Source organism: Salmo trutta, chromosome 38 (genome assembly GCF_901001165.1).
Source record: "Salmo trutta chromosome 38, fSalTru1.1, whole genome shotgun sequence".
NCBI lineage: Eukaryota > Metazoa > Chordata > Actinopteri > Salmoniformes > Salmonidae > Salmo > Salmo trutta.
The window spans coordinates 7,006,564-7,029,845 of record NC_042994.1 but is presented as its reverse complement, the minus strand read 5'-3'; the positions used below and the strand labels follow the sequence as shown (position 1 = coordinate 7,029,845).

At 42.2% G+C, this 23,282-nt stretch overlaps 3 protein-coding genes across 4 annotated transcripts; all 3 read right to left on the bottom strand.

The window, feature by feature from the left end:
* Positions 1 to 522: 522 nt before the first annotated feature.
* On the bottom strand, positions 523 to 6,020 carry LOC115178055 (mpv17-like protein). Its single transcript, XM_029739080.1, has 4 exons — positions 5,406 to 6,020; positions 4,839 to 4,909; positions 2,563 to 2,592; positions 523 to 2,330 (listed from the first exon to the last, which is right to left on the bottom strand). The coding sequence occupies exons 1-4, from the start codon at positions 5,707 to 5,709 to the stop codon at positions 2,031 to 2,033; spliced, it is 705 nt and encodes a 234-aa protein (XP_029594940.1). The 5' UTR covers positions 5,710 to 6,020; the 3' UTR covers positions 523 to 2,030.
* Positions 6,021 to 11,185: 5,165 nt separating this feature from the next.
* LOC115178124 (noggin-2-like) lies at positions 11,186 to 12,631 on the bottom strand. Its single transcript, XM_029739155.1, has one exon. It carries the CDS (start codon positions 12,345 to 12,347, stop codon positions 11,439 to 11,441), a length of 909 nt encoding a protein of 302 aa, XP_029595015.1. The 5' UTR covers positions 12,348 to 12,631; the 3' UTR covers positions 11,186 to 11,438.
* Positions 12,632 to 14,349: 1,718 nt separating this feature from the next.
* On the bottom strand, positions 14,350 to 21,892 carry LOC115178123 (target of Myb protein 1). Of its 2 annotated transcripts, none has more exons than XM_029739153.1 (15): positions 21,736 to 21,892; positions 19,534 to 19,618; positions 19,275 to 19,353; positions 18,948 to 19,097; positions 18,306 to 18,440; positions 17,866 to 18,021; positions 17,410 to 17,526; positions 17,019 to 17,152; positions 16,481 to 16,523; positions 16,171 to 16,306; positions 15,785 to 15,857; positions 15,397 to 15,472; positions 14,891 to 14,968; positions 14,752 to 14,791; positions 14,350 to 14,622 (listed from the first exon to the last, which is right to left on the bottom strand). In XM_029739153.1, exons 1-15 carry the CDS (start codon positions 21,785 to 21,787, stop codon positions 14,480 to 14,482), a joined length of 1,497 nt encoding a protein of 498 aa, XP_029595013.1. In that variant the 5' UTR covers positions 21,788 to 21,892; the 3' UTR covers positions 14,350 to 14,479. The 2 variants fall into 2 exon arrangements, with proteins under 2 accessions (XP_029595013.1, XP_029595014.1); XM_029739154.1 differs by having other exon boundaries at positions 16,171 to 16,303.
* Positions 21,893 to 23,282: the final 1,390 nt, after the last annotated feature.

Below are 23,282 nucleotides of genomic sequence, written 5' to 3'. Positions count from 1 at the left end.
TGCGAACCAGAGAAAGGGAGAAAAACGGCACCGAGCTTGCATTGAAACAGTGTCATATTTTTCAAATACAAAGCTGGAAATCGACATTTTCTATACATTTCTACTAGTTTTCCATAACATTATTTATTAGAAGAATTTCTAGCAATAGCATATTTTTCAATGAAGATGTCAAGATGACACTAAGCCTAGGTGCTGAATATGTGTAGCAGAAGGCTTACAATAGGAAAATGTTTCACTAATACAGTATCACTCTCGAAATTGCAAGTCCTTCAAACGAGTGAATGTCAAAGAATTGAAGATACTCTAGGGCTATGCACTGAAGCTGAGTAGCCAGAGCAGGTGGGACCTTGTTAGGGGTCTGTTCAATATGGCTCTGACGTGATGACTCATTTCACGCTGTTGAACCTATAGGCTGTTGCTATGTTGATGCACGACTGGGCCAATAATCAGTTTCGCTTGGACGTTTTTGATGTGTAAAATACATGTGTTAAGAGATTCATTAAAAAAGACAATAGACCAGCATTGATGATTTTTTCATTTTAATTTACAATAATAAATATATTTAATCTGAGGCAAGGTTAGTCTCTCAATAGACTTGGATTGATGTGCATCAATAGGCCTACATTCGAAATATTTAGTGACATATCATATTAATCGTATTACAATGTATAACAATTGTGTACTAGTAGAAATACAGATATGTTTTTAGATTGATCCCACAGATAAAAACAATTGAATATAGCCCTATAGTACCGACAGGTACATACTGCCCTACTAAACATTATGTACTAGTTGGATCATGTACAGACATGATAGGAAATATAATATATATCATGACAACAGCAGTAGTTTCAGCGTTCTCCACACAATATCTACTGTAATCCCAGTTATTAAGACATTCAGTACAATTTGATCCTCCCAAGTTCCCACAATCACTATTAAAATAAGTACCAGGCTCCCCTATCAACGTAGCTCCACTGTCATCACTGGCAGAGCCAAGCCAGACACAGATTCTAATTAAACCAGTGTAATCACACTAATTGCATTAAAACAAATGCCTAATCAAGACCCTGAACATCTGTTTATCAATCAACTGGTCAGCATAATGAGAGCCTTGACAGAAGAAGGAGGAGGAGGAGGAGGAGGAGGAGGAGGAGGAGGAGGAGGGTGGACACAGATGTCTGCTTGGGGAAGCAGATTCGGAGGGGAAGCAGATCTGTCATGTGAATATCATCTGCGTAGGAGCCACTTCAGGGTTATGTTCATTCAGGACGTGCAATGGAAAGTCTTTTCAAACATTTTCTAACGGATAATAATATCAAGCAAAAATCTATATCGAGCATTGATGATCAACTATTGTAAATAGTATTAACATATGTATCTACTACTATAGATTGGATAAATTATTAATGTTGTCAGAAATATGTGATGTTTGACAGGAGATAGGAAATATTTGCAAACAAATAAATAACAAGATTTGTGTATCACTGTAACTCAATGCTAATTGGAAATGCATACTCATTCCTCCAGACTTCAGAGATAAGAGCAGAACACTTAAAATAACCTACATTGTACAACACACTGATTTTACAAGTTGTCTGTCAAGAGGGGGAGAAAGAGAGATAGAGAGAGAGATGGAGAAAGGGGGGAGATCAAAATAGGTACAGTAGAACAAGCACTTCTATGTTCAAGTATGGTTTGTTCAAGAATGCTGAATCCAATTGTCATCAATAACAATTTCAATAAATACAAAGCCCCTTTGTATAGCAATACGTTACACCCTGCCGATATCTTGTGCAGTAGAATAGCACATTGGAATTGTACGTTTCAAGATGAGAACATTTTGCGATATAAGATTCATAAATAGACAGTATTCTTATCTGAAGGTTCTATAGAACTAGAATCTGCCAGAGATTCATTTTGAGTAAGTGCTTGTCTGTGGTCCCTTCTCCTGGCTAGGTGTTGTGTCAGTTTGTGCTCCCTTGTTCAAACTAGCCTCCACCTCCTTTGTTCGTGCTTGGTCGTCCTGCTTAACGGTGGGTGTTTGTCTCCTCTTTGGGGCTTGGGTTCTCTGGTTTGGGTCCTTCTGTGTCTAGTTTGGGCCCAGTCTGGTCCACTTTTGGCCCTGTCTGGTCCACTTTGGGCCCTAATTTCTCCACTTCAGGCTCTGTAGTCGTATCCTGTTTTGGAGTAAACATCCATGCGAGGGCGGCGTTAGCCGTGCCGTCCCCACTCTGACGTGAGAAACACAGGAAGGTGGCCCAGACGAAGGCACAGCACCCTGTGAAGGTGGTTCGCATGTACAGAGGCACCATGGAAAAGTTCAGGAACTAGGAGAGAGGGGAAGGAAGAGATGAGGGGAGAGGAGGAAGAGTGGGAGGTAGGTGAGAGAGCAAAGTCTTGTTCATTGTACATTTGTAAATGTTCATGGGATAGAGTAAATATATCATGAAACCATAATGATTGACATTGTTCAAGTTAGTAGTACTGGGTGGACAGGATGTGCGTTGTTCAAGGCTTTCATATACACTAAGATATGATTATACAAAGACAGTAATTTACCTGCATGAATGGCCAGAACATGAGTCCAGTCTGCAAGAGAAAAGCGTAGCAACCATTACAAGATCAGACTTTGTCCATGTTTTTAGACTTTGGGCTGTTTTTAGACATCCCAAAGGCACTGCATCGCATCACTACAGATCCAGGTTTGATCCCTGGCTGTGTCGCAGCTGACTGTGACCGGGAGACCTATGAGGCAGTGCACTATTGGCCCAGCGTCGTCCGGGTTAGGGGAGGGTTGGCGGCTGGGAAGTCCTTGTCCCATCGCGCTCTAGCGACTCCTTGTGGAGGGCCGGGCGCATGCACGCTGACTTTGGTCGCCAGCTGTACGGTGTTTCCTCCAACACATTGGTGCGGCTGGCTTCCGGGTTAAGCGAGCAGTGTGTCAAGAAGCAGGTCGGCTTGGCGGGGTCGTGTTTCATAGGACGCATGGCTCTCGACCGTCGCCTCTCCCGAGTCCATATGGGAGTTGCAGCGATGGGACAAGACTGTAACTACCAATTGGATATCACAAAATTTGGGCGAAAAAGGCGTGAAAAGTACCCCCCCCCCCCAAAAAAAAAGGAAAAAAAGAAGGGGGGCTGACTATATGTGATAAAGTGAAAATCTAACACGCAAATATAGAAAATGCATTGTAGGCTACAGTCAAAGATGGGCGGAAACAATTTTTGGACAGTTTGTGCAGGATTCTTTTGTTGCATGGTTTAGATATGTTTCTGCTTATAATTTTCAACATTTTGGTAGACTATTTGTTAGTCAACTTGTCTATAATTAGATACATTCAGCTTCTCTTCTGTCATTATATGTTGCCCTAGAAGACTAAATAAATCCTTGCTCACCAGAATGTCATAAATCGATAGAATGAATGCTTCAATCTAGTTGACATCGGTAAAGTTTTCTCTGACATCTTCTTTCACGGAGCAAAGATGTTTAGGGACCGGGGAGAAAACGCAATAACTCAACAAAAAACTAAATGGGAATGATTTTCTGTGCGAAATGTCCAAATGGTATCAGTTTGACTGGTTGTAAGGAAATAGAAAGCTGTGAAAACGACCCAACATGTTTCTGATAAGATTTCAGTTAGGCTTGCATATTTTATGTGGTTGAAATACTAAGATGTTATGATGCTGATAAAGATACCACCTCTACAGATGATATCTAACTGAGCATTCTCATTCTCTCAAGATGCTGAAAAAAATAAATCATATTTCTCCACTCCTGTTCCCAAGTCAACATTTTGCCTACATTCGGTGTATTATTTTACTGCAAGGTTATCAGTGGTGTAAAGTACTTAAATAAAAATACTTGAAAGTAATACTTGTGTAGTTTTTTGGGGCATCTGTACTTTACATATTTTTGACTACTTTCACTTTTACTTCACTACATTCTTACAGAAAATAATGTACTTTTTCTCTATACATTTTCCTTGACACTCAAAAGTACTTATTACATTTTGAATGCTTAGCAGGACAGGAAAATTGTCAAATTCACGCACTTATCAACAGAACATCCCTGGTCATCCCTACTGCCTCTGATCTGGCAGACTCACTAAACACACATGCTTCATTTGTAAATTATGTTGGAATGTGCCTCTGGTGGCTATCTGTAAATAAATACAAAATTAGAAAATGGTACTATCTGGTTTGCTTATTAAAAGGAATTTTAAAGGATTTATACTTTTATTTTGATACTTAAGTAATTACATTTACTTTGATACTTAAGTATATTCTAAACCAAATACTTTTACTCAAGTAGAGTTTTACTCAAGTATGACAACTGGGTACTTTTTCAACCACTGGAGGTTATAGACCTACAGTCAGTGTCCAGATTCTTTTTTTACCTTTATTTAACCAGACAAGTCAGTTGAGAACAAACTCTTATTTTCAATGATGGCCTCGGAACAGTGCCTTGTTCAGGGGCAGAATGACAGATGTTTACCTTGTCAGCTCGGGGATTCGAGCTTCCAAACTTTCAGTCACTAGTCCAACGCTCTAACCACTAGGCTACCTGCCGCCCCGATTTCAGCTTCCATTTAACCCATCTGAACAGCAGGCTATAGTTCCCTTGAACTTCCCTATTTAAAGTCCCCGTCTTGTGACTATCGAATTTGTATAGCGCCTCTCAATCATCACGCATAACATAGCAGGCACTGCGGGTTATGAGTCAACCTGCGCATGACACACCAGGGTATTTCCTAACCAACTCACTGACCTGACCAGTAAAATAGGACCCTATAACGGCAGGCATGATTGGAATTTCTCTTCAGACTATAGACTCACCTTATATGTATTCAGGAACTTCTCCCTCCAGTCCTGGAAAATGTCCTCTTTGCCCTCCAAGAAACTCACCCCTAAGGGAGAACACAGCTCAGTGTGTTTGGTCTAATATCTATTAGCCTACATTTAGAGACAACAATTGACTTGAATGGCTACTTTATTTAGTTGAAACCAGCATTAGTAGGTTTTAAATATCAGATATGTCATATATGGAGCTCACATCTGTTCAAGTATTTCACGTGACCTCAGTTAGGCCTACATACAGACAGAGTGAACTTTGCGAATAGATTACCAATTACAGAATGAACAGTTTAAGGTCCAATTGTTACATATTCACAGAAAGGGCCTAGAACACGTGCTGGAAGTGAACAATTAACTGTCAAGAATATATCACATAGGCTAGCTATGCGGAATTGTTTGTTAATCATCAAATCAAATCAAATGTATTTATATAGCCCTTCTTACATCAGCTGAAATCTCAAAGTGCTGTACAGAAACCCAGCCTAAAACCCCAAACAGCAAGCAATGCAGGCGTAGAAGCACGGAGTGTTCTCGATCGTTCTGACTAACCTGTGTAGAATACACTAGTGGCCAGAGGAGCGGCTGTGGTCTGGTCCAAGAAAAGTTTACGCACAACCATCCTGACCGAATTCCCGGGAAATCTGCGCTCCAAAAACCGCATCCAGAAGAAGTTAAAGTTGCCATGGAAACTGAAAGCGACCACTGCCACATTGCGTGTGTGCCTCCAGTCCATTTTGTCATTCCGCGAGAACAACTGGTGAACGAAATCCCCACCGGCAAACAAGCAACCGTAGAGTGTTACGTTGGTAAGCCACGGAAACCTTTTGACGTGTTTTATGAATGCCTTTCTCATGTTGTCGACATCAGAATAAAGAACCTTGAATAGAATATGACAAATGGAACGAGGTCGATTTCAAGCAGTAGGTGGATGGGGTCTTCGCCGTCTTCTGTCTGAAAAGCCCATTTGGTATCATCTCTCACTCACACATAGGCATTTCGAATGTAACATACATTTCAAATCAATTATATTTTGACAAAATATCAACGAATTCCACTAAATAAGGCTAAATTAATCTAAAGCAAGAACATAATACTGGTGAAACCAGCAGAGGGGTTTCGTGCGTAAAATCCGAAACGTCAAGTGACACCATAGCGCCGTACTGAATTATGCATAAAATGGGAACGCCCCCCGTGACGTAAAATCAGAGCAGAATACGCCATATTCAGGTGGAGCTTATTGGCCACTGTATTACAGTCCAGTACACAGATCTCAAGCAGACGATCATTTAAAGATGATATCTTTATTATACAATGAACCTTTATAATATAATTAGATTTTTATCTTAAATGTAAAAAAATGCACAAAGCCCATAATGTGCACAGTGCAAAGCCAACTGAGTTTTTCAATGCTATACAACACCAGTCTCCACTGTAAAATGTGCAGAATAAAAATATAGACAACAGGAACTTCAGGATTAAATAGTTACAAAAAACGGAAATATTCTGCATAAATGTGACTTTTTGCTAATCTTTACTTTTGTCTCCTTCTGTTCCTGAAACAGTCTTTCAAACTCAGCTTTCAGCTCGTACTGCTTCTGCACACCACTGTCCACCTCTGCTTTCAGCTCATATTGTTTTTGCATGTCCACCTCTGCTTTCAGCTCATTTAGTTCCTGGTTCTGCTTAGGTCTGCTTTCAGCTCATTTAGTTCCTGGTTCTGCTTAGGTCTGCTTTCAGCTCATGTAGTTCCTGGTTCTGTTTAGGTCTGCTTTCAGCTCATGTAGTTCCTGGTTCTGTTTAGGTCTGCTTTCAGCTCATTTAGTTCCTGGTTCTGTTTAGAACCAGTTCCTCTTTTAGCCTCTTAAACGTGTCTTCTGCATCTTCAGTCACTTAAAATGGGAAAAAACACAGACAACATACATGAATACAGAAACTACTATATTAATATAAATGAAGTTTATAATGGTACAGCCAGAAAAGGACTGGCAACCCTCTGAGCCTGGTTTTCTGCCCACTGTGCTTCTGCTTCTGCATTGCTTGCTCTTTGGGGTTTTAGACTGGGCATCTGTAAAGCACCGTGTGACTACTGCTGATGTAAAAAGGACTTTATAAAGGAATAAAATATAAATCATTTGATTGATTGATTGCAATACTCATCCATCATTATTGGACTGTTTCAACAGAACAACATTTGTATGCAGAGCTCAGGGAGTTGCCCCAAGCCACATTAGTTGGGATTTATTGTAACGTTACCTCTGTATTTAGCTAGTGTCATTAATTCATATGCACATTTGGGGGGAGCAACCCGTACCTTCCCGCCTCTTCAATCCAGGTTTCCATGTTGACCCCCCACTATGACCCCCAGACTCAGCCATGTTTTGACCCCCCACTATGACCCCCAGACTCAGCCATGTTTTGACCCCCCACTATGACCCAGCTATGTTTCGACCCCACACTATGACCCCTAGACCCAGCTATGTTTCGACCCCCCACTATGACCCCTAGACTCAGCTATGTTTCGACCCCCCACTATGACCCCTAGACTCAGCTATGTTTCGACCCCCCACTATGACCCCCAGACTCAGCTATGTTTCGACCCCCCACTATGACCCCCAGACTCAGCTATGTTTCGACCCCCCACTATGACCCCTAGACTCAGCTATGTTTCGACCCCCCACTATGACCCCTAGACTCAGCTATGTTTCGACCCCCCACTATGACCCCCAGACTCAGCCATGTTTCAATCTAATTTCACCCCCTTTATATCTTCTTACCAGTGGTTGCTGTTTATGGCCTGCTGTTTATGGCCTGCTGTTTATGGCCTGCTGTTTATGGCCTGCTGTCGGCCGTTTCCTTGCGTGCCATGTTTCTTTGTTTTGTCCTCATTACACCAGTGCCCTACGATCCTGTGCTCGAGATTGGCACCTGCACGGACCGAAAGGTGAAAATATTTATTTTGGATTATCATACAGGTTTGAGCATGAATTGGAATAATAGTATGACCAACAGAAGTTCAAGATCAAGAATGATGTTGCAGTGCAATGTGAGGAGCAAGCTGCACATGTGTTCTGCTACATTTTTGGTTAGAGTATATTTTCTTTAAAAAAAAAATCTGATTATGTATATAATTTTTTAAAACATATTGTCAGATGAGAAAAAAGAAGGAACCCGCACAATGCTCTTGCTAGTATCACTACTCTTTATTAAGCTTTACGTAACGACCTCACGGCCTTCCTCAGAGCTTTTGTGAGTTTTTTTTATTAGCACCCTTATGTAGACATAGCTCCACCCGCATTGCATAGAATGGGGTTGTAGTCGATGGAAAATAAGTGTTACCAAATATAACAATGTGCATTTCATAAGTATTCGAATAAAGGGTGTACATATAACATATTAAACACGTCTGTAACATATTGTGAGCAAATGTGTTAATTTAAACAATCATAATATGAAAACATTTAATTTAATTTAGAGAAAACATTCAAACAAAGACACATAGGCTTCTTATTTATTTAAAAAAAAAAACTTTTCTCATTGAGATAATACCTTTTTTCCAAGAGAGACCTGGTCCAATAGCAGCAGGGGGAACAATGTTTCAGACAAAACAACTTACATACACTAACACAACATTAAACAAAACTATAAACACACATACAGTACAACACTTACATATTACATTAAAAACACAAACATCTTGACTTCTATATTAGGATTTGTGTTTTTTTTTAATATCAGAAATAACAAAAAGAAAAAACATTTATAGCTCAATAAATCATATTAAAGATGAATTAAATTTAGAATAGAATGTCCAGTGCAGTCCTGGTTAGCTGGGTACCAGGGTGCACTGTGATAAGGTGGGTCTAGTGAGCGACTGAGTGCAGACTTTTGAGTGAACAAATACAGTATGGGAAAACTGTGGGTCAACAGAGGAAATTCTGTGGTGATACATATTTGAAATAAAGTACAATATGAAAACAGAACCGTTTTGAATTCATCCTTACAATGTATATCACCTTTTGTTTTTACTGCAAAAGAGTATATGTATACTGCTCAAAAAAATAAAGGGAACACTTAAACAACACATCCTAGATCTGAATGAAAGAAATAATCTTATTAAATACTGTTTTCTTTACATAGTTGAATGTGCTGACAACAAAATCACACAAAAATAATCAATGGAAATCCAATTTATCAACCCATGGAGGTCTGGATTTGGAGTCACACTCAAAATTAAAGTGGAAAACCACACTACAGGCTGATCCAACTTTGATGTAATGTCCTTAAAACAAGTCAAAATGAGGCTCAGTAGTGTGTGTGGCCTCCACGAGCCTGTATGACCTCCCTACAACGCCTGGGCATGCTCCTGATGAGGTGGCGGATGGTCTCCTGAGGGATCTCCTCCCAGACCTGGACTAAAGCATCCGCCAACTCCTGGACAGTCTGTGGTGCAACGTGGCGTTGGTGGATGGAGCGAGACATGATGTCCCAGATGTGCTCAATTGGATTCAGGTCTGGGGAACGGGCGGGCCAGTCCATAGCATCAATGCCTTCCTCTTGCAGGAACTGCTGACACACTCCAGCCACATGAGGTCTAGCATTGTCTTGCATTAGGAGGAACCCAGGGCCAACCACACCAGCATATGGTCTCACAAGGGTTCTGAGGATCTCATCTTGGTACCTAATGGCAGTCAGGCTACCTCTGGTGAGCACATGGAGGGCTGTGCGGCCCCCCAAAGAAATGCCACCCCACACCATGACTGACCCACCGCCAAACCGGTCATGCTGGAGGATGTTGCAGGCAGCAGAACGTTCTCCACGGCGTCTCCAGACTCTGTCACGTCTGTCACATGTGCTCAGTGTGAACCTGCTTCATCTGTGAAGAGCACAGGGCGCCAGTGGCGAATTTGCCAATCTTGGTGTTCTCTGTCAAATGCCAAACGTCCTGCACGGTGTTGGGCTGTAAGCACAAGCCCCACCTGTGGACGTCGGGCCCTCATACCACCCTCATGGAGTCTGTTTCTGACCGTTTGAGCAGACACATGCACATTTGTGGCCTGCTGGAGGTCATTTTGCAGGGCTCTGGCAGTGCTTCTCCTGCTCCTCCTTGCACAAAGGCGGAGGTAGCGGTCCTGCTGCTGAGTTGTTGCCCTCCTACGGCCTCCTCCACGTCTCCTGATGTACTGGCCTGTCTCCTGGTAGCGCCTCCATGCTCTGGACACGACGCTGACAGACACAGCAAACCTTCTTGCCACAGCTCGCATTGATGTGCCATCCTGGATGAGCTGCACTACCTGAGCCACTTGTGTGGGTTGTAGACTCCGTCTCATGCTACCACTAGAGTGAACGCACCGCCAGCATTCAAAAGTGACCAAAACATCAGCCAGGAAGCATAGGAACTGAGAAGTGGTCTGTGGTCCCCACCTGCAGAACCACTCCTTTATTTGGGGTGTCTTGCTAATTGCCTATAATTTCCACCTGCTGTCTATTCCATTTTCACAACAGCATGTGAAATTTATTGTCAATCAGTGTTGCTTCCTAAGTGGACAGTTTGATTTCACAGAAGTGTGATTGACTTGGAGTTACATTGTGTTGTTTAAGTGTTCCCTTTATTTTTTTGAGCAGTATATTTGTGTGTATCATACTGTACTGGAGTTGGTGAAACGTGAGGTTTCACTCACTTTTTCAGGAAGGCTTTCTCATGTGATTGACAGTGATGTAGTTTGGCAGCATGCCTTGCTCCTGATGAGTCAGGAACTCTCTGATGAGCTTTCTCTGTAAGACAGGCCATCATTAGCTCTGGAACCAGTGAGCAGAGAGCGAACAGGCAATTCATTTGAACACATGGATGTCGCTGGCTACTGTAGAGCACAGCATTAATTCAATACTAATCAAGGTAACACTACCCATGTAGAATCGTTCATATTTGCTCCAAAATGTAACCAGGAGACCAGTAAAAACACAAGCTTTCTCTAGAGAAAACTAAACTAAAACGGCAGTAACTGGGCTGAAAACTGCTAAGTCACAAATAAGACCTATACATCAACAAATACAAGCAACACAAGCGGTGTGAATAGCAGTCAATGTAAAATGTATTTGAAACTCAAAATTAGAGTCCAGTAATTTACGCAATAATCGACATTGACTCGTTTGTATTATGACATCACCACTAGATGGCGCGCGTTGACAATAAATAAAATACATTCACTGCTGAAGGACAGCGTTGTATTCTTCATCTCTTTCCGTTAAGGTAGACTACCCTGTGTGACAGAAATAGAAAAACGCTGCATAATGTGAAATCTTATCCAAAATATCCACCTAAAAAAACCACATTGGTTGGAAACATCAAGTTTATTCAATTTTCGTCCAATAGCTTCGTTTCATACTAATGAAAACAAGTTGATTACGAAACCCAAGTGAATTAATTGTACACAGATAGCCTGGACAAACAATAATTCATAATCAATTGCAAAACAAACTGTCGTAAGTCTACATAAAACAATCAGCTGTTCAAATAAATTCTCTCTTGAATGTAGGCCAACCCCAAATAGGTTACATGTTCGTGATTAACAGTGATCAAATAAACTATCTGCACGAACATTTACACGCTGTAACCACAGGATAAGGCACCTGCCTCCACAAACACTTTCTGCCTGCAACACCTGTCCCCACCACCACAGTCTCCCTGTCGATCCCGGCCATCCCTCTTAACCCATCCCCGCCTCTCTCTTCGCTGCTCCAGCAGTGCCAGGCTAGTATCTTTATCTGTGTGGTTTGGGCCTGCCGGCATGCCATCCCGCTGGGGAAAGAGCAACTCCGCGAGCCACCAGATTTTTCACAGTCGGTGTGGCGTAACCAGCGGGGCCAGAACACTGGAGCTAACTTTACCCACTGGTAGCGCATTCCACAGGTGGCCGAGCGGACCAGCCAGTCACGCAGAGTGCTGGCAACGTCTGCAGGAAGTTCACTCAAGTCCAAATCCTCTGCGTCGTTTTGTAGTTTTCGTTGGTAGCGCGCTGCACCCTCTGTCAGCTCTGGAGACGCGCCGAAGTTGAACCCCTCGTTGGTGGTGTAGTTTGGTAAGGCGGGAGGAGCGGGCGGGTCACCACGAGACGCAGTTTGACCAGCAGACGCATCGGTGTCGACCCTTGCTTCGGCTGGGCGTTCTATGGACATCCAGAACGGATCGAAAGACGAGCCCAAAATGCGCAGGAGCCGGTTGTGCCGCAGGTGTTTGGGTTTCGGCGCGTAATGGTAATCCCCCTCATTCATCGAGAGTGAATATGGCCGAATCGGCTGCGAGGAAGATACGAAACTACTTGATCTGGTCCGTAGAAAGGATACATCATCGAAATCCGTGTCCTTTTGGCCCACAGGGGTTTCACTGCGCACCTGCTCCTGGTTGGGAATCATTGAAGTTGCGCGGGTGAGAAAGACAACCAGATATGTCCAGAACAGTAAAACGCTCCTTAACCAATTTATCAATACATTCATTTTCCAAAGAATGGATGTCTAAAGTGAACTCAATCACAGTTGTAATAGGCTTAGGGCATTGAATCAATAGGTACAAAGGACTGTCCCACTTCACTGGCTCCTCTCCATTAGCTCCGGCAAGTCTAATGTGGTTTCTCCTTCTTCCTCTCATAATACATGGTTGTTTTGTAGTCTTCATGAACCCATCCAGTCAGTGTATCAGTGCACACATCCTTGAACAAGGACACAACAATACACAAATAGAGCTGATGTCAATAAAGTAGGAGCTGGGAGGAGTCTCTCTTATCACCTGAACAGGGATTTTATCGGCTATGGCTGGAACAGGCAATACTGTCCACACAGTCTCTCTCTCTGGTATGATCACTCAGTCAAAGACCTAGTGTTGAAACACCATAGGCAGGAAAGGAGAGAGAACGCTAGAGTGGCGATGGTTTGCAGTGGTGAGAAGCGTGAAGGAAAGGTGTGAGTTGTTGACCTTCATTTTATCACAATGGCCTTACAGTACTGGAAACAGTAGATAATTCCTCATACCATCCCATGTATGTAGCTACAGTAGGCTACTAGGAACAGGTGGGAAACCCTGTGGCCAGGGGAGTGTCATGCGAGGTCATAATCACACAAGTTCCTGATACATCACAAACATAACTAGTATCTGCAACGTGTGGATCACCCTGAGTCTGAGAGACTGAAACATAAACAAACTGGCAGCCCAGACCAAATATGTTTGTCAGGACAAGAGCCCCTTTCATTTACGGTTCCTGGAATCACCTCTTCATGGTCAAAGCCACACAATAGCACAACAACATAACATATCAAGACTGAGGTTTCACTATAATAAATAATAATACTGTACTATTGTTTTCAAATATCAATTTATTTTATTTTCATTCATAATACTAGGCATATATATATATATATACACATATACACACACATACACACACACACATACACAGTGCAGTATATGAACTATCAAACTTCAGAATTAGAATTAACTGTGAATCTCCATTAAAAAGGTTGATATTGCTTTCTGCATTGATTCAACTGGTCTCAGCATTCAGGAAATCTACATAGTGTATATTTACAATCTGTGCTGAGTGTACAAAACATTAAGAACACCTGCTCTTTCCCTGAGACTGACCAGGTGAAAGCTATGATCCCTTATTGAGGTCACTTGTTAAATCAAATCAGTGTAGATGAAGGGGAGGAGTCAGGTTAAATAAGGGTTTTTAAGCCTTGAGACAATTGAGACATGGATTGCGTATGTGTGCCATTCAGAGAGTGAATGGGTAAGACAAAATATTTAAGTGCATTTGAATGGGCTATGGTAGTAGGTACCAGGCGCATCGGTTTGAGTGTGTCAAGAAGTGCAACACTGTTGGGTTTTTCACACTCAACAGTTTCCTGTGTGTATCAATGGTCCACCACCCAAAGGACACCATCCAACTTGACACAACTGTGGGAAGCATTGGAGTCAACATGGACAGCATCCCTGTTGAACGCTTTCGACACCTTGTAGAGTCCATGCCCTGACGAATTGACGCTGTTCAGGGGGATCAATATTAGGAAGGTGTTCTTAATGTTTTGTACCCTCAGTGTATAGGCTTTGAATGATGTGATACCCGAGTGGGGGCTCCCAAGTGGCGCAGCGGTCTAAGGCACTGCATCTCAGCCCTCGAGGCGTCATTAGACACCCTGGTTTGAATCCAGACTGTATCACAACCGGCTGTGATTGGGAGTCCCAATTAGGCCGGTGTAGGCCATCATTGAAAATAAGAATTTGTTCTTAACTGACTTGCCTAATTAAATAAAGATTCAATATTTTTTTTTTTAAATACCACCACGCAGTGTGTGTGTAACCAAGCACGCATACTCAGGTGATATATATATATATATATACATACACCTTGATAAGGTAAAGTAAAGTGCCACCACAGCATAACCGATTGTCATCATGTCATAGACTTTAACTACAGCAACAGCACAAAGTGAAGACTGAAAAAGATCTTCATTTCAAAGTAGAAGCACTATGATTAAAAAGGTAGCAAGGCACTGTGCGTGTTCATCCTATGTGTTGGCTAGAACTGTGCGTCCACCTGTGAGTCCACCTCTGCTGTGCGTGTGCCGTTCTCTCAGAGTGAGAAAAGCTGGTCATGGGAGCTCTCCTGTGGCCGGGCGGATTGTGGCGGGGGCCTGGACGAGACGGGGGGCAGGCTGCGTGTTGAGGGAATGTGGTCGGCCACCTTCGCCCTTTCCTCCAGAAACTTGTCAAACTCTGAGAGGGAGGGACAGAGAGAGAGTTAATGGTGTGGGTATTTTGCAACACTGATTTCTACTGGCACAGGATGAAATAGGATCTTGGCAATGAAGATGGTTAAAAAGGGAAGAAGGAAAAAAGACTTACCCTCACAGGGCAGCCCTTCCCTGTCCCCAGCCTCTGGTTGCTGTAACATGAAACAGGTTCACGTAGCAACTCATGGCAACCCATTCATGTTTGTTGAAACGTCAAGAAAACACACCACATTAAAAAGTCACCGTCTTACCGTTTCTGTGTCCGCAGACAGCAATCTGTCAATGTCTTCCAGGGTGGAGTTCTTAGGGCTAGGCTTAGACGAAGGAATCTGAGGGGGAGGGAGAGAAACAAAACAAAGAAGAAGGGTAGAAAGGAAACAGAGGAATGTTTGAGTCTTAGTAGAACGGCACAAGGCAGATGTTTCTAGTGGGGTCTAGTCCTCAGGGCCTCAGTGTGTGAATGCATGTTTTCATTCAAACCCATTTCTGCATCATCGCTAATAGAGTAGCTCCTTAACTGTTATTTAACTGGGACTGTGTGTTGGACATTGGCTCATTGCTGTTGTCTGCATTGAAACAGTCCCTTCCGGAAAGTTACACCCTTATTGCTGACAATAACAGTATGATTCAGAATGTAAATCAACAGTAAATTGAAGGCCTTTAAGTCAGTATTTTTAGACCAAAATATATATATCCTACCCTGTGATTTCCGTAGGATATGTTATGTTGACCGTAGATAATGAATGAGAAACATTACCGCTCCAGTGACCTGTAACCTGGTGTCCAGGGCTCCAGCCAGTCCTTCCACTGCTCCTGGGTCCTCGTACCGCATACTGGACACACACAAGACTACATCAGTGGAGGCTGCTGAGGGGAGGACGGCTTATAATAATGGCTGGAACGGCGCAAATGGAATGGCATCAAACACATGGAAACCATGTGTTTGGTGTATTTGTTACCATTCCACTGATTCCGCTCCAGTCATTACCACGAGCCTGTCCTCCCCAATTAAGGTGCCACCAACTTCCTGTGGACTACATACCATAATATGTATAATAGTTGCCCTTGGTGTACATTTCTTCGGTGTGTTTCGATATTTGTATACTGATAGAACACCCTACAGCACTACAGTGAAGGTGTCTCACCTCTTCCTCTGATCGGCCAGAGAGCTGCCCCTGGTCTGGGCAAACATGTCAAACTCATCCTCCTCTGGTGCACCTGACACACAGAGACAGGCTGTGAGACAGAAACCAACATCACCTTCTCTTATTCAATGACCACGGCCTCAGAGTAGGAATGCTGATCTAGGGTCTGTTTTGCCTTTTAGATCATAATGAATACCATTATATGGACAGGGAGGATCTGATCCTGGATCAGCACTCCTACTCTTGAGACTTTTTGAATACGTGCTCTGTTTTTTTGTGTAGATGCTTTTTGTCAATGTTTTTTCATACTTTGGTAATGTTAAAGAGAGATTAAGACATGGAGTCCGACAAGCCTTGAGTTTTAATGCAAAACAGATGCTACTCACTGTGGTTGGCTGCCTGCCTCTGATCGGAGGGAGCGCTGAATGCGGGTTGGCTGGCGGCCGCAGAGGTGGTTGCTGGTTGGCTGAGGGACTGGGGCACAGGGCTGAGGTCAATGAGGTTGGCCCTGGCAGGAGTCTGCTATAGGGCAGAGGGAGAGGACACATTGGGTCGTGTTCAGGATGGTGCAGCGGATTGAACGTTGCAATTAAAGAGAGCTGAAATTACTGCTTACTGTACACGTCAGTGAGGCATGTCTGAACATTGTGCCCTACTGAACTAGATGTAAAACACAAAAACAAAAGATGACTGTACCTGCTCTGTAGCTGTTCTCTGGGCCTTATTGAGTCTGTCAAACCTAAACAACATGGGAGAAAAAGAGAAAGTACAGACTTCAGAACATGGACACTCTGTACTGTGTAATACATGTGCCTCATTTTCAATGTCTTTCTGACTGCAAGTAGCCGAGTATGTGTGTGTGTCAGACCTAGGTTCAAATAATATTTAGGGTATTTCAATTATTTTCAAAGATATTTGGAAGTAAGTACCTGGATATTTGAAAAGACAAGTAGTTGAATATTGGAATGTACAGCATTTGGAAATACACTTAGAAAGTATTGGCATGCATTTGAAAATACTCATATACAGTAGTTCTCTGACTCAAATACAATCCCATGCATTTAACACATGTATTTGAAAATAGTATTCGAAATAAGTATTTGAAAATACTTCCAAGAGAAGTAGTTGATTCGAGCCACATTATTTCAAAATACTCAAATACACAGAACATAAGTAACCCAAGTCTGGTGTGTGTGTGTGCGCGCACGTATTTGTGTGTGTGTCCCCGCCTTACCTGTCGTAGCGGATGAAGGCATTGTTTAAGTCATCGTTGACGACCAGCAGCTCCTCTATGAGGCCCTCGTCCACCAGCCTGGGGATCAGCTCCACCACACGGCTCTGCATCTCCCTACACACCTGGTACAACTGCTGCTCACACAAACAGAGGGGGTTAGAGGGAGAAGAAGAGAGAAAAAGACAGTGCGGCAGATGGGGGGGGGGGGGGGGGGGGGGGGTCAGAGAACATCCAGGATTCACTCCCTGATAACACTGAATTGGAATATATGACAGAGGCGCATTTGAATACATGAAAGCAATAACCAGGGAAAGAGACCGCAAGAAGAAACAGAGCGAGAGAAAGAGAGGGAGTAGAGAGGCAGGAGAGGAAGAAAGACATGCAGACAGACCTGCAGTAGCTCAGAGTCCTCCTGCTGGCTCTGTCCAGGCGTCAATTGGTTCAACATCTCAGTCATCACAGTCAGGTTCCCCCTGACCAGAGCCAGGTCAACTCTCAGCTTCTGGGCCTGAAAGTTCATCAACAGTAGCATCCTTAGGCTCTTTGTCAATGCTTTCTCAAATGAGGCTTTGGGGAAAGACATGAGGAGAGGAGGCAAAGAATCATAGAGGCTACGGAGTTGTCATGGATGGCCTTACCTCTTTAACCACGATGGTACATACAGAAGTTTCCCCTAGGCTCTTTTTCCAACAATTTGAAGAGATAAGTCAAAAGTGGTCTTAAACAGAACCAACACTTTAAACACAGGTAACCACTGTTTAACTGTAGCTAGTACTTACTCACACTGTGTGTACATGAGTATTACCACAATATCAAAAGGGTAATGCGTTTATGATCTATTCAGTACCTGTTCAGGTGAGATGGAGATGGGTCCATCGCTGAGTTGTGGGGGCACGGCAGCCAATGCAGCCTGGGTAGGGGACGGGGCAGCAGGGCCACGGGGAGTCTGACCCTGAGGTGGTGGAGCTGGCACTGTAACAGAGGAGTGGTTCTCTGGAATGCTCTAGGAAACAACAGAAATAGAGCCACGTAATAATAGAGCCAGTTAGCACATGATCTGATCCAAAACAGCAGACGTGTGGCTCATGCAGAAATGCAAACATCATGCTCCAACCAACTGAGCTATCGGAGCCTCAACATAGTAAAGAGTATGTTTTGTGGGAAGGCGGTGTGTGTGTGTGTAAGATAAATAGTGGTCTATCCAGAGATAAGACATGGAAGGTCAAAGTTCACCATAGAATTACATAACAAATCACCAATAAATTATAGGATCTCTATGAGCCTTACCCTGAGGGGGGTGTGGATGGGGGAGAGGGCGTCCAGGTCGGTCATAGGGAACTCCAGGCCCCGCCTCCTCAGATCCTCGTACACACAGACCACACCTCCCAGAGAGGGAGAGCTACGGAACGCATCGGCCCACGCCTGAGAGACAGAGAGAGAAACAGAGAGATAGAGACAGAGATAGATAGAAAGACAGACAGAGAGGCAGGGAGATAAAGAGAGGACAATAGTTTGAGAGGGGAGGAGCAAAAGAAGATACTTTATGAATGAACAGAGAAAACGTGCATTTGTCTACCATAAAGCTCTGAGTTTGTAATGAATGTTGTCATTCCAACCAATTTCTCCATCATCTTTAATTGATCAATGACTTTATATTATGTATGAATGACCATAGACGATTGACGTGATAATTAACTCACTGCATTAACCCCATCATAGCCTATAACAAGGGACTCTACAGTCTTGCAATAGTGGGATAATATCCAAGCTAAATCAACAGTCAATAAACAGCGGAGTGGTACAGTGCCTGTATATGATCCAAATGGATCGTTAGAAATGACCCCCTATTCACCAGAGCCCAAACGTGGTGCACTATATACGTAGGGAAAAGGATGCCATTTCACACTCTACCTGTGAGATGCAACCCACCTGTATGAGGCTCAGCACCCGGTCGTGCAGGGTGGTGGGAGGGTTGTTCTTGGGCAGGATGGCTCGGACCAGAATCCCCTCCACAAAGTCCTGGGACGCCACTAGAACATGGAACCGGTGGCCACAGTTCTTTACACATGCCTCCAGAACCTAAAGATAGATACAGGAGGAACGACTGAGAACACACCTCGCAGTATGTACTGTATATAACCCCATTTAGTTCAGTCACTCCCTGAAGTCACTCAGTTCCCGTTTTCTTCAATCCCCAGTGAGAGACCCAGATGATTCAACATTCCCCATCAAGAGAACTCCAAAAATAACACTCACTGTCAGAGCCAACATGATCTCCCTGAAGCTCTTATTACCAACAATCCTCTTCTTTATGGCTTTGACTGCATCTTTGGGTCTAGGGAGGAAAACCACACATACGCACTTCCAGCATCAACTCCCAGAAAGACTGTATTTATTGTCATCATATTATCAGTATGGCTAACTGTTTGACATCGAAAATGACACAGTACAAAACAGTCATCAATATAAACACCATAGAAAACAAAATGGCCTATGTGACTCCATCCATAGTTACCCTTCGTCTGTCTCGTTGATGATGTCACATATCTCCATGTTAAGGGCCCAGTCCTCTGAATGCAGCGCGGCGCTGGTGGCTCGTTCTGTCAACATCAACAGGAGATATTATCCCCTTATTATGACTGTCTGAGACGACAAACAATATGATATTATACTCTTATTATGACTGTCTGAGACGACAAACAATATGATATTATACTCTTATTATGACTGTCTGAGACGACAAACAATATGATATTATACTCTTATTATGACTGTCTGAGACGACAAACAATATGAATATTATACTCTTATTATGACTGTCTGAGACGACAAACAATATGATATTATACTCTTATTATGACTGTCTGAGACGACAAACAATATGATATTATACTCTTATTATGACCGTCTGAGACGACAAACAATATGATATTATACTCTTATTATGACTGTCTGAGACGACAAACAATATGGATATTATACTCTTATTATGACTGTCTGAGACGACAAACAATATGATATTATACTCTTATTATGACTGTCTGAGACGACAAACAATATGAATATTATACTCTTATTATGACTGTCTGAGACGACAAACAATATGATATTATACTCTTATTATGACTGTCTGAGACAACAAACAATATGATATTATACTCTTATTATGACTGTCTGAGACGACAAACAATATGATATTATACTCTTATTATGACTGTCTGAGACAACAAACAATATGATATTATACTCTTATTATGACTGTCTGAGACAACAAAGAACATGGATGATTAATCATGCCTAATGTATGCAGATAGACACACAACATGGATGATTATGCAGATAGGCAGACTACAAAGTCACATTTTATAACCCAGCATTATCGATTCTTATCAATACAGCTCGGTATCAAGATAACACATAGAATACCACCTAGCCTATTAGCGACCGTAAACATAGGCCTACTGTAAAATCTATTCAGCAGGCATTGACCTACATGTAATTGTTAAACAAATGCTGGTTGATTTTAATTGAATAATGATTCAGTTTAAAGTATTTACAATCCAGCAAATGATCTAAACTCAGCTAAATGGCATTTATTGAGGAATGTTTGTTCCCATTTCATCCTCTTCGTACTCCTCTGTGTGGCCTCTTGAGTTGGTCCTTATAATTCTCTGCTAATCTCCCTCTCAATCTCTCACCCACACCTTCCCCCACTCAATTCAATTCAAGGGGCTTTATTGGCATGGGAAACACATGTTAACATTGCCAAAGCAAGCCACTCTCTCTCTCCCCCTATTTCATGTGACTGTCAACTGCTTCTGTTCGCATTCCTTCCAGGGTAGTCTATGCATATATGCCATGTGAGAGAGAGGGCAAAGTGGATGAAGTAAGAGGAGTGTGTGTGATGTCAGGAACATAAGGTCAGCAAGGATGTCAACACTTTCACTAGACTGGACTGTAGACATAACTTTCCATAGCTCATCTCCATCAAAACACCTGTGACACAAAAACATGATCTGCATTTGATATAGACAGTTTGTTGATATCAATGACATAATCTGTTTATGTATGCCATAAAGGCCCTTCAAGACATGATGTGGAAGTTGACCAACTTTGACTGCAATAATGCTATGTCAGTTAAGAAACCAGATATCTAGGATTTAAATTCTTTGGGCATAAATTGTGAAATGTTCATTGGTTTGGCTGATAATAATTTCAGTCTTGAAATGGAGCCTAGTTTAAACGGTTTGTGAGCCAAGGTTTTGAATAAGGAACTAATCAACAACTTCTATGCCCCTAAACCCACCCATTGGCATCAGTGATTCGTCAATATTGCTGTCATGTCACCATAGATTACGAATCACATGAGCGATAAGAGTAATTTAGGCTGCTTCTAGTATTTTATTGGTTTGAGAACACATCTTTCAAGGCAGATATCGACCATAAGTTCACATTAACGTTCGTATATAGTACTAATGCAAATAAAAGTAGCTGAAATTCCTATTTTTCTGTCTGAACCTCTATAACAAAACAGCCCTGTAACTTTCACAAAATGTATTAAACGTTTGAACAGAAATAAATAGCTAGCTGGATAGATACAATTTGCAAGTTTCTAAAGTTTAGTTGCGATGTCATTCAACGTTGCAGATCGAAAGACGCATAATTAGCTTGATGGCTCCGCTTTGAACAACTTTCTGCAATATTTCTCCCGACTTACCAATTCGTTGTCCAACAGGAGAAGAGAAGGGGCTTCCTATGAGAAACTCCATATTTTCCACGAAGTCGTAATTCCAAAACGGTACTTTTTTCACTCCCAATTCCCCGTTATTTCCCCGTTCGTAAGTAGACCTGTATGACGCTAGACATAATAAGGATTAGCCACAATAGTGGATTTTAGTGGCCTTCAAAATAAAGGTTCCCCCTGGAAAGTAATGTAAACGGATACAAACAGTGTAATCATGCCATATTTGGACTAGATAATGCTAAACAAGGTTATCATTTTGTTACATAATTTAAAATGAAGTGAAATAATGCATTATTTGTGTCAATAAACATATATATATATATTTAAGTCCCGCTGTGGCTGTATTCGACCACATAATTGCCTTTGGTGCATACTAATATGCACTGTACAGCCTAAACTAGAGATTGTGCTCCCTTGAAATGGGGTGTTAGCCTACTCAGTGACACCCACAGAAAACAACTTTGCTCTTATTAGGGAACTTTAACTGTGGGAAATCAGCTCACTATACAGCCTATTGAACATTCATATTGGACTGTGCAAGAGCTAAGACACAACTATTTGTGTAAAGTCTACACATTTGTGTTCGGTGAGTGTCAGTGAGTTGGCTGATACCCCATTTCATGGGTGCACAATCTATAGGTTACGCTGTACAGTGTAATATGAATGTCCAATATGCACAATAGACTCACAGATCACTGCACCTGTACATAGCCCATCTGTAAACAGCCCATCTATCTACCTACCTCATCCTCATCCCCATACTGTATTTATTTATTTATCTTGCTCCTTTACACCCCAGTATCTCTACTTGCACATTCATCTTCTGCACATCTACCATTCCAGTGTTTAATTGCTATATTGTAATTACTTCGCCACCATGGCCTATTTATTGCCTTAACTCCCTTATCCTACCTAATTTGCACTCACTGTATATAGACTTTTTGTTTTCTTTTGTTCTACTGTATTATTGACTGTATGTTTTGTTTATTCCATGTGTAACTCTGTGTTGTTGAATGTGTCGAACTGCTTTGCTTTATCTTGGCCAGGTCGCAGTTGCAAATGAGAACTTGTTCTCAACTAGCCTACCTGGTTAAATAAAGGTGAAATAAAAATAAATGAAAAAATACTGACTGGAAAGGTGATTTCCCTCAGTCAAGTCCTGCAATAAGAGCAAAGATGTGAATATTTGTGTAAACTCTACACAGTTGTGTTCTGTGAGTGTCACTGAGCAGGCTGATACCCCATTTCATGGTCCCAATATCCATATGTTAGGCTGTACAGTGCATGTAAGTATACCACCAGTGCTATTCTAAAGTCTAATACATACACAGTGCGATTTCAACTGAATTTAACTTTTTGGTGTGAAATTAACAAATTATTGTATTTAAAAAAAAAAGTATAATACAACATTCCGACCTTGTTTAGCATGATCTAGTCCAAATATGGCATGAATCAACGATTTGTATTGTTTTGAATCACTTTCAATGGGGGACATTTATTTTGAAGGCAAACCGCAAATT

Coding starts and splice junctions, on each gene's coding strand:
- LOC115178123 (XM_029739153.1), bottom strand. CDS start 21,787: ATGGAGTTTCTCATAGGAAGCCCCTTCTCTTCTCCTGTTGGACAACGA. Junction 15,858..16,170: donor GAGGCAGGCAGCCAACCACA/GTGAGTAGCATC, acceptor TCTGTGTGTCAG/GTGCACCAGAGGAGGATGAG. Junction 14,969..15,396: donor GGTTACAGGTCACTGGAGCG/GTAATGTTTCTC, acceptor CCTCCCCCTCAG/ATTCCTTCGTCTAAGCCTAG.
- LOC115178124 (XM_029739155.1), bottom strand. CDS start 12,347: ATGAATGTATTGATAAATTGGTTAAGGAGCGTTTTACTGTTCTGGACA.
- LOC115178055 (XM_029739080.1), bottom strand. CDS start 5,709: ATGAGAAAGGCATTCATAAAACACGTCAAAAGGTTTCCGTGGCTTACC. Junction 4,910..5,405: donor CACTAGTGTATTCTACACAG/GTTAGTCAGAAC, acceptor GTTCTCCCTTAG/GGGTGAGTTTCTTGGAGGGC. Junction 2,593..4,838: donor AGTTCCTGAATACATATAAG/GTGAGTCTATAG, acceptor TTTCTCTTGCAG/ACTGGACTCATGTTCTGGCC.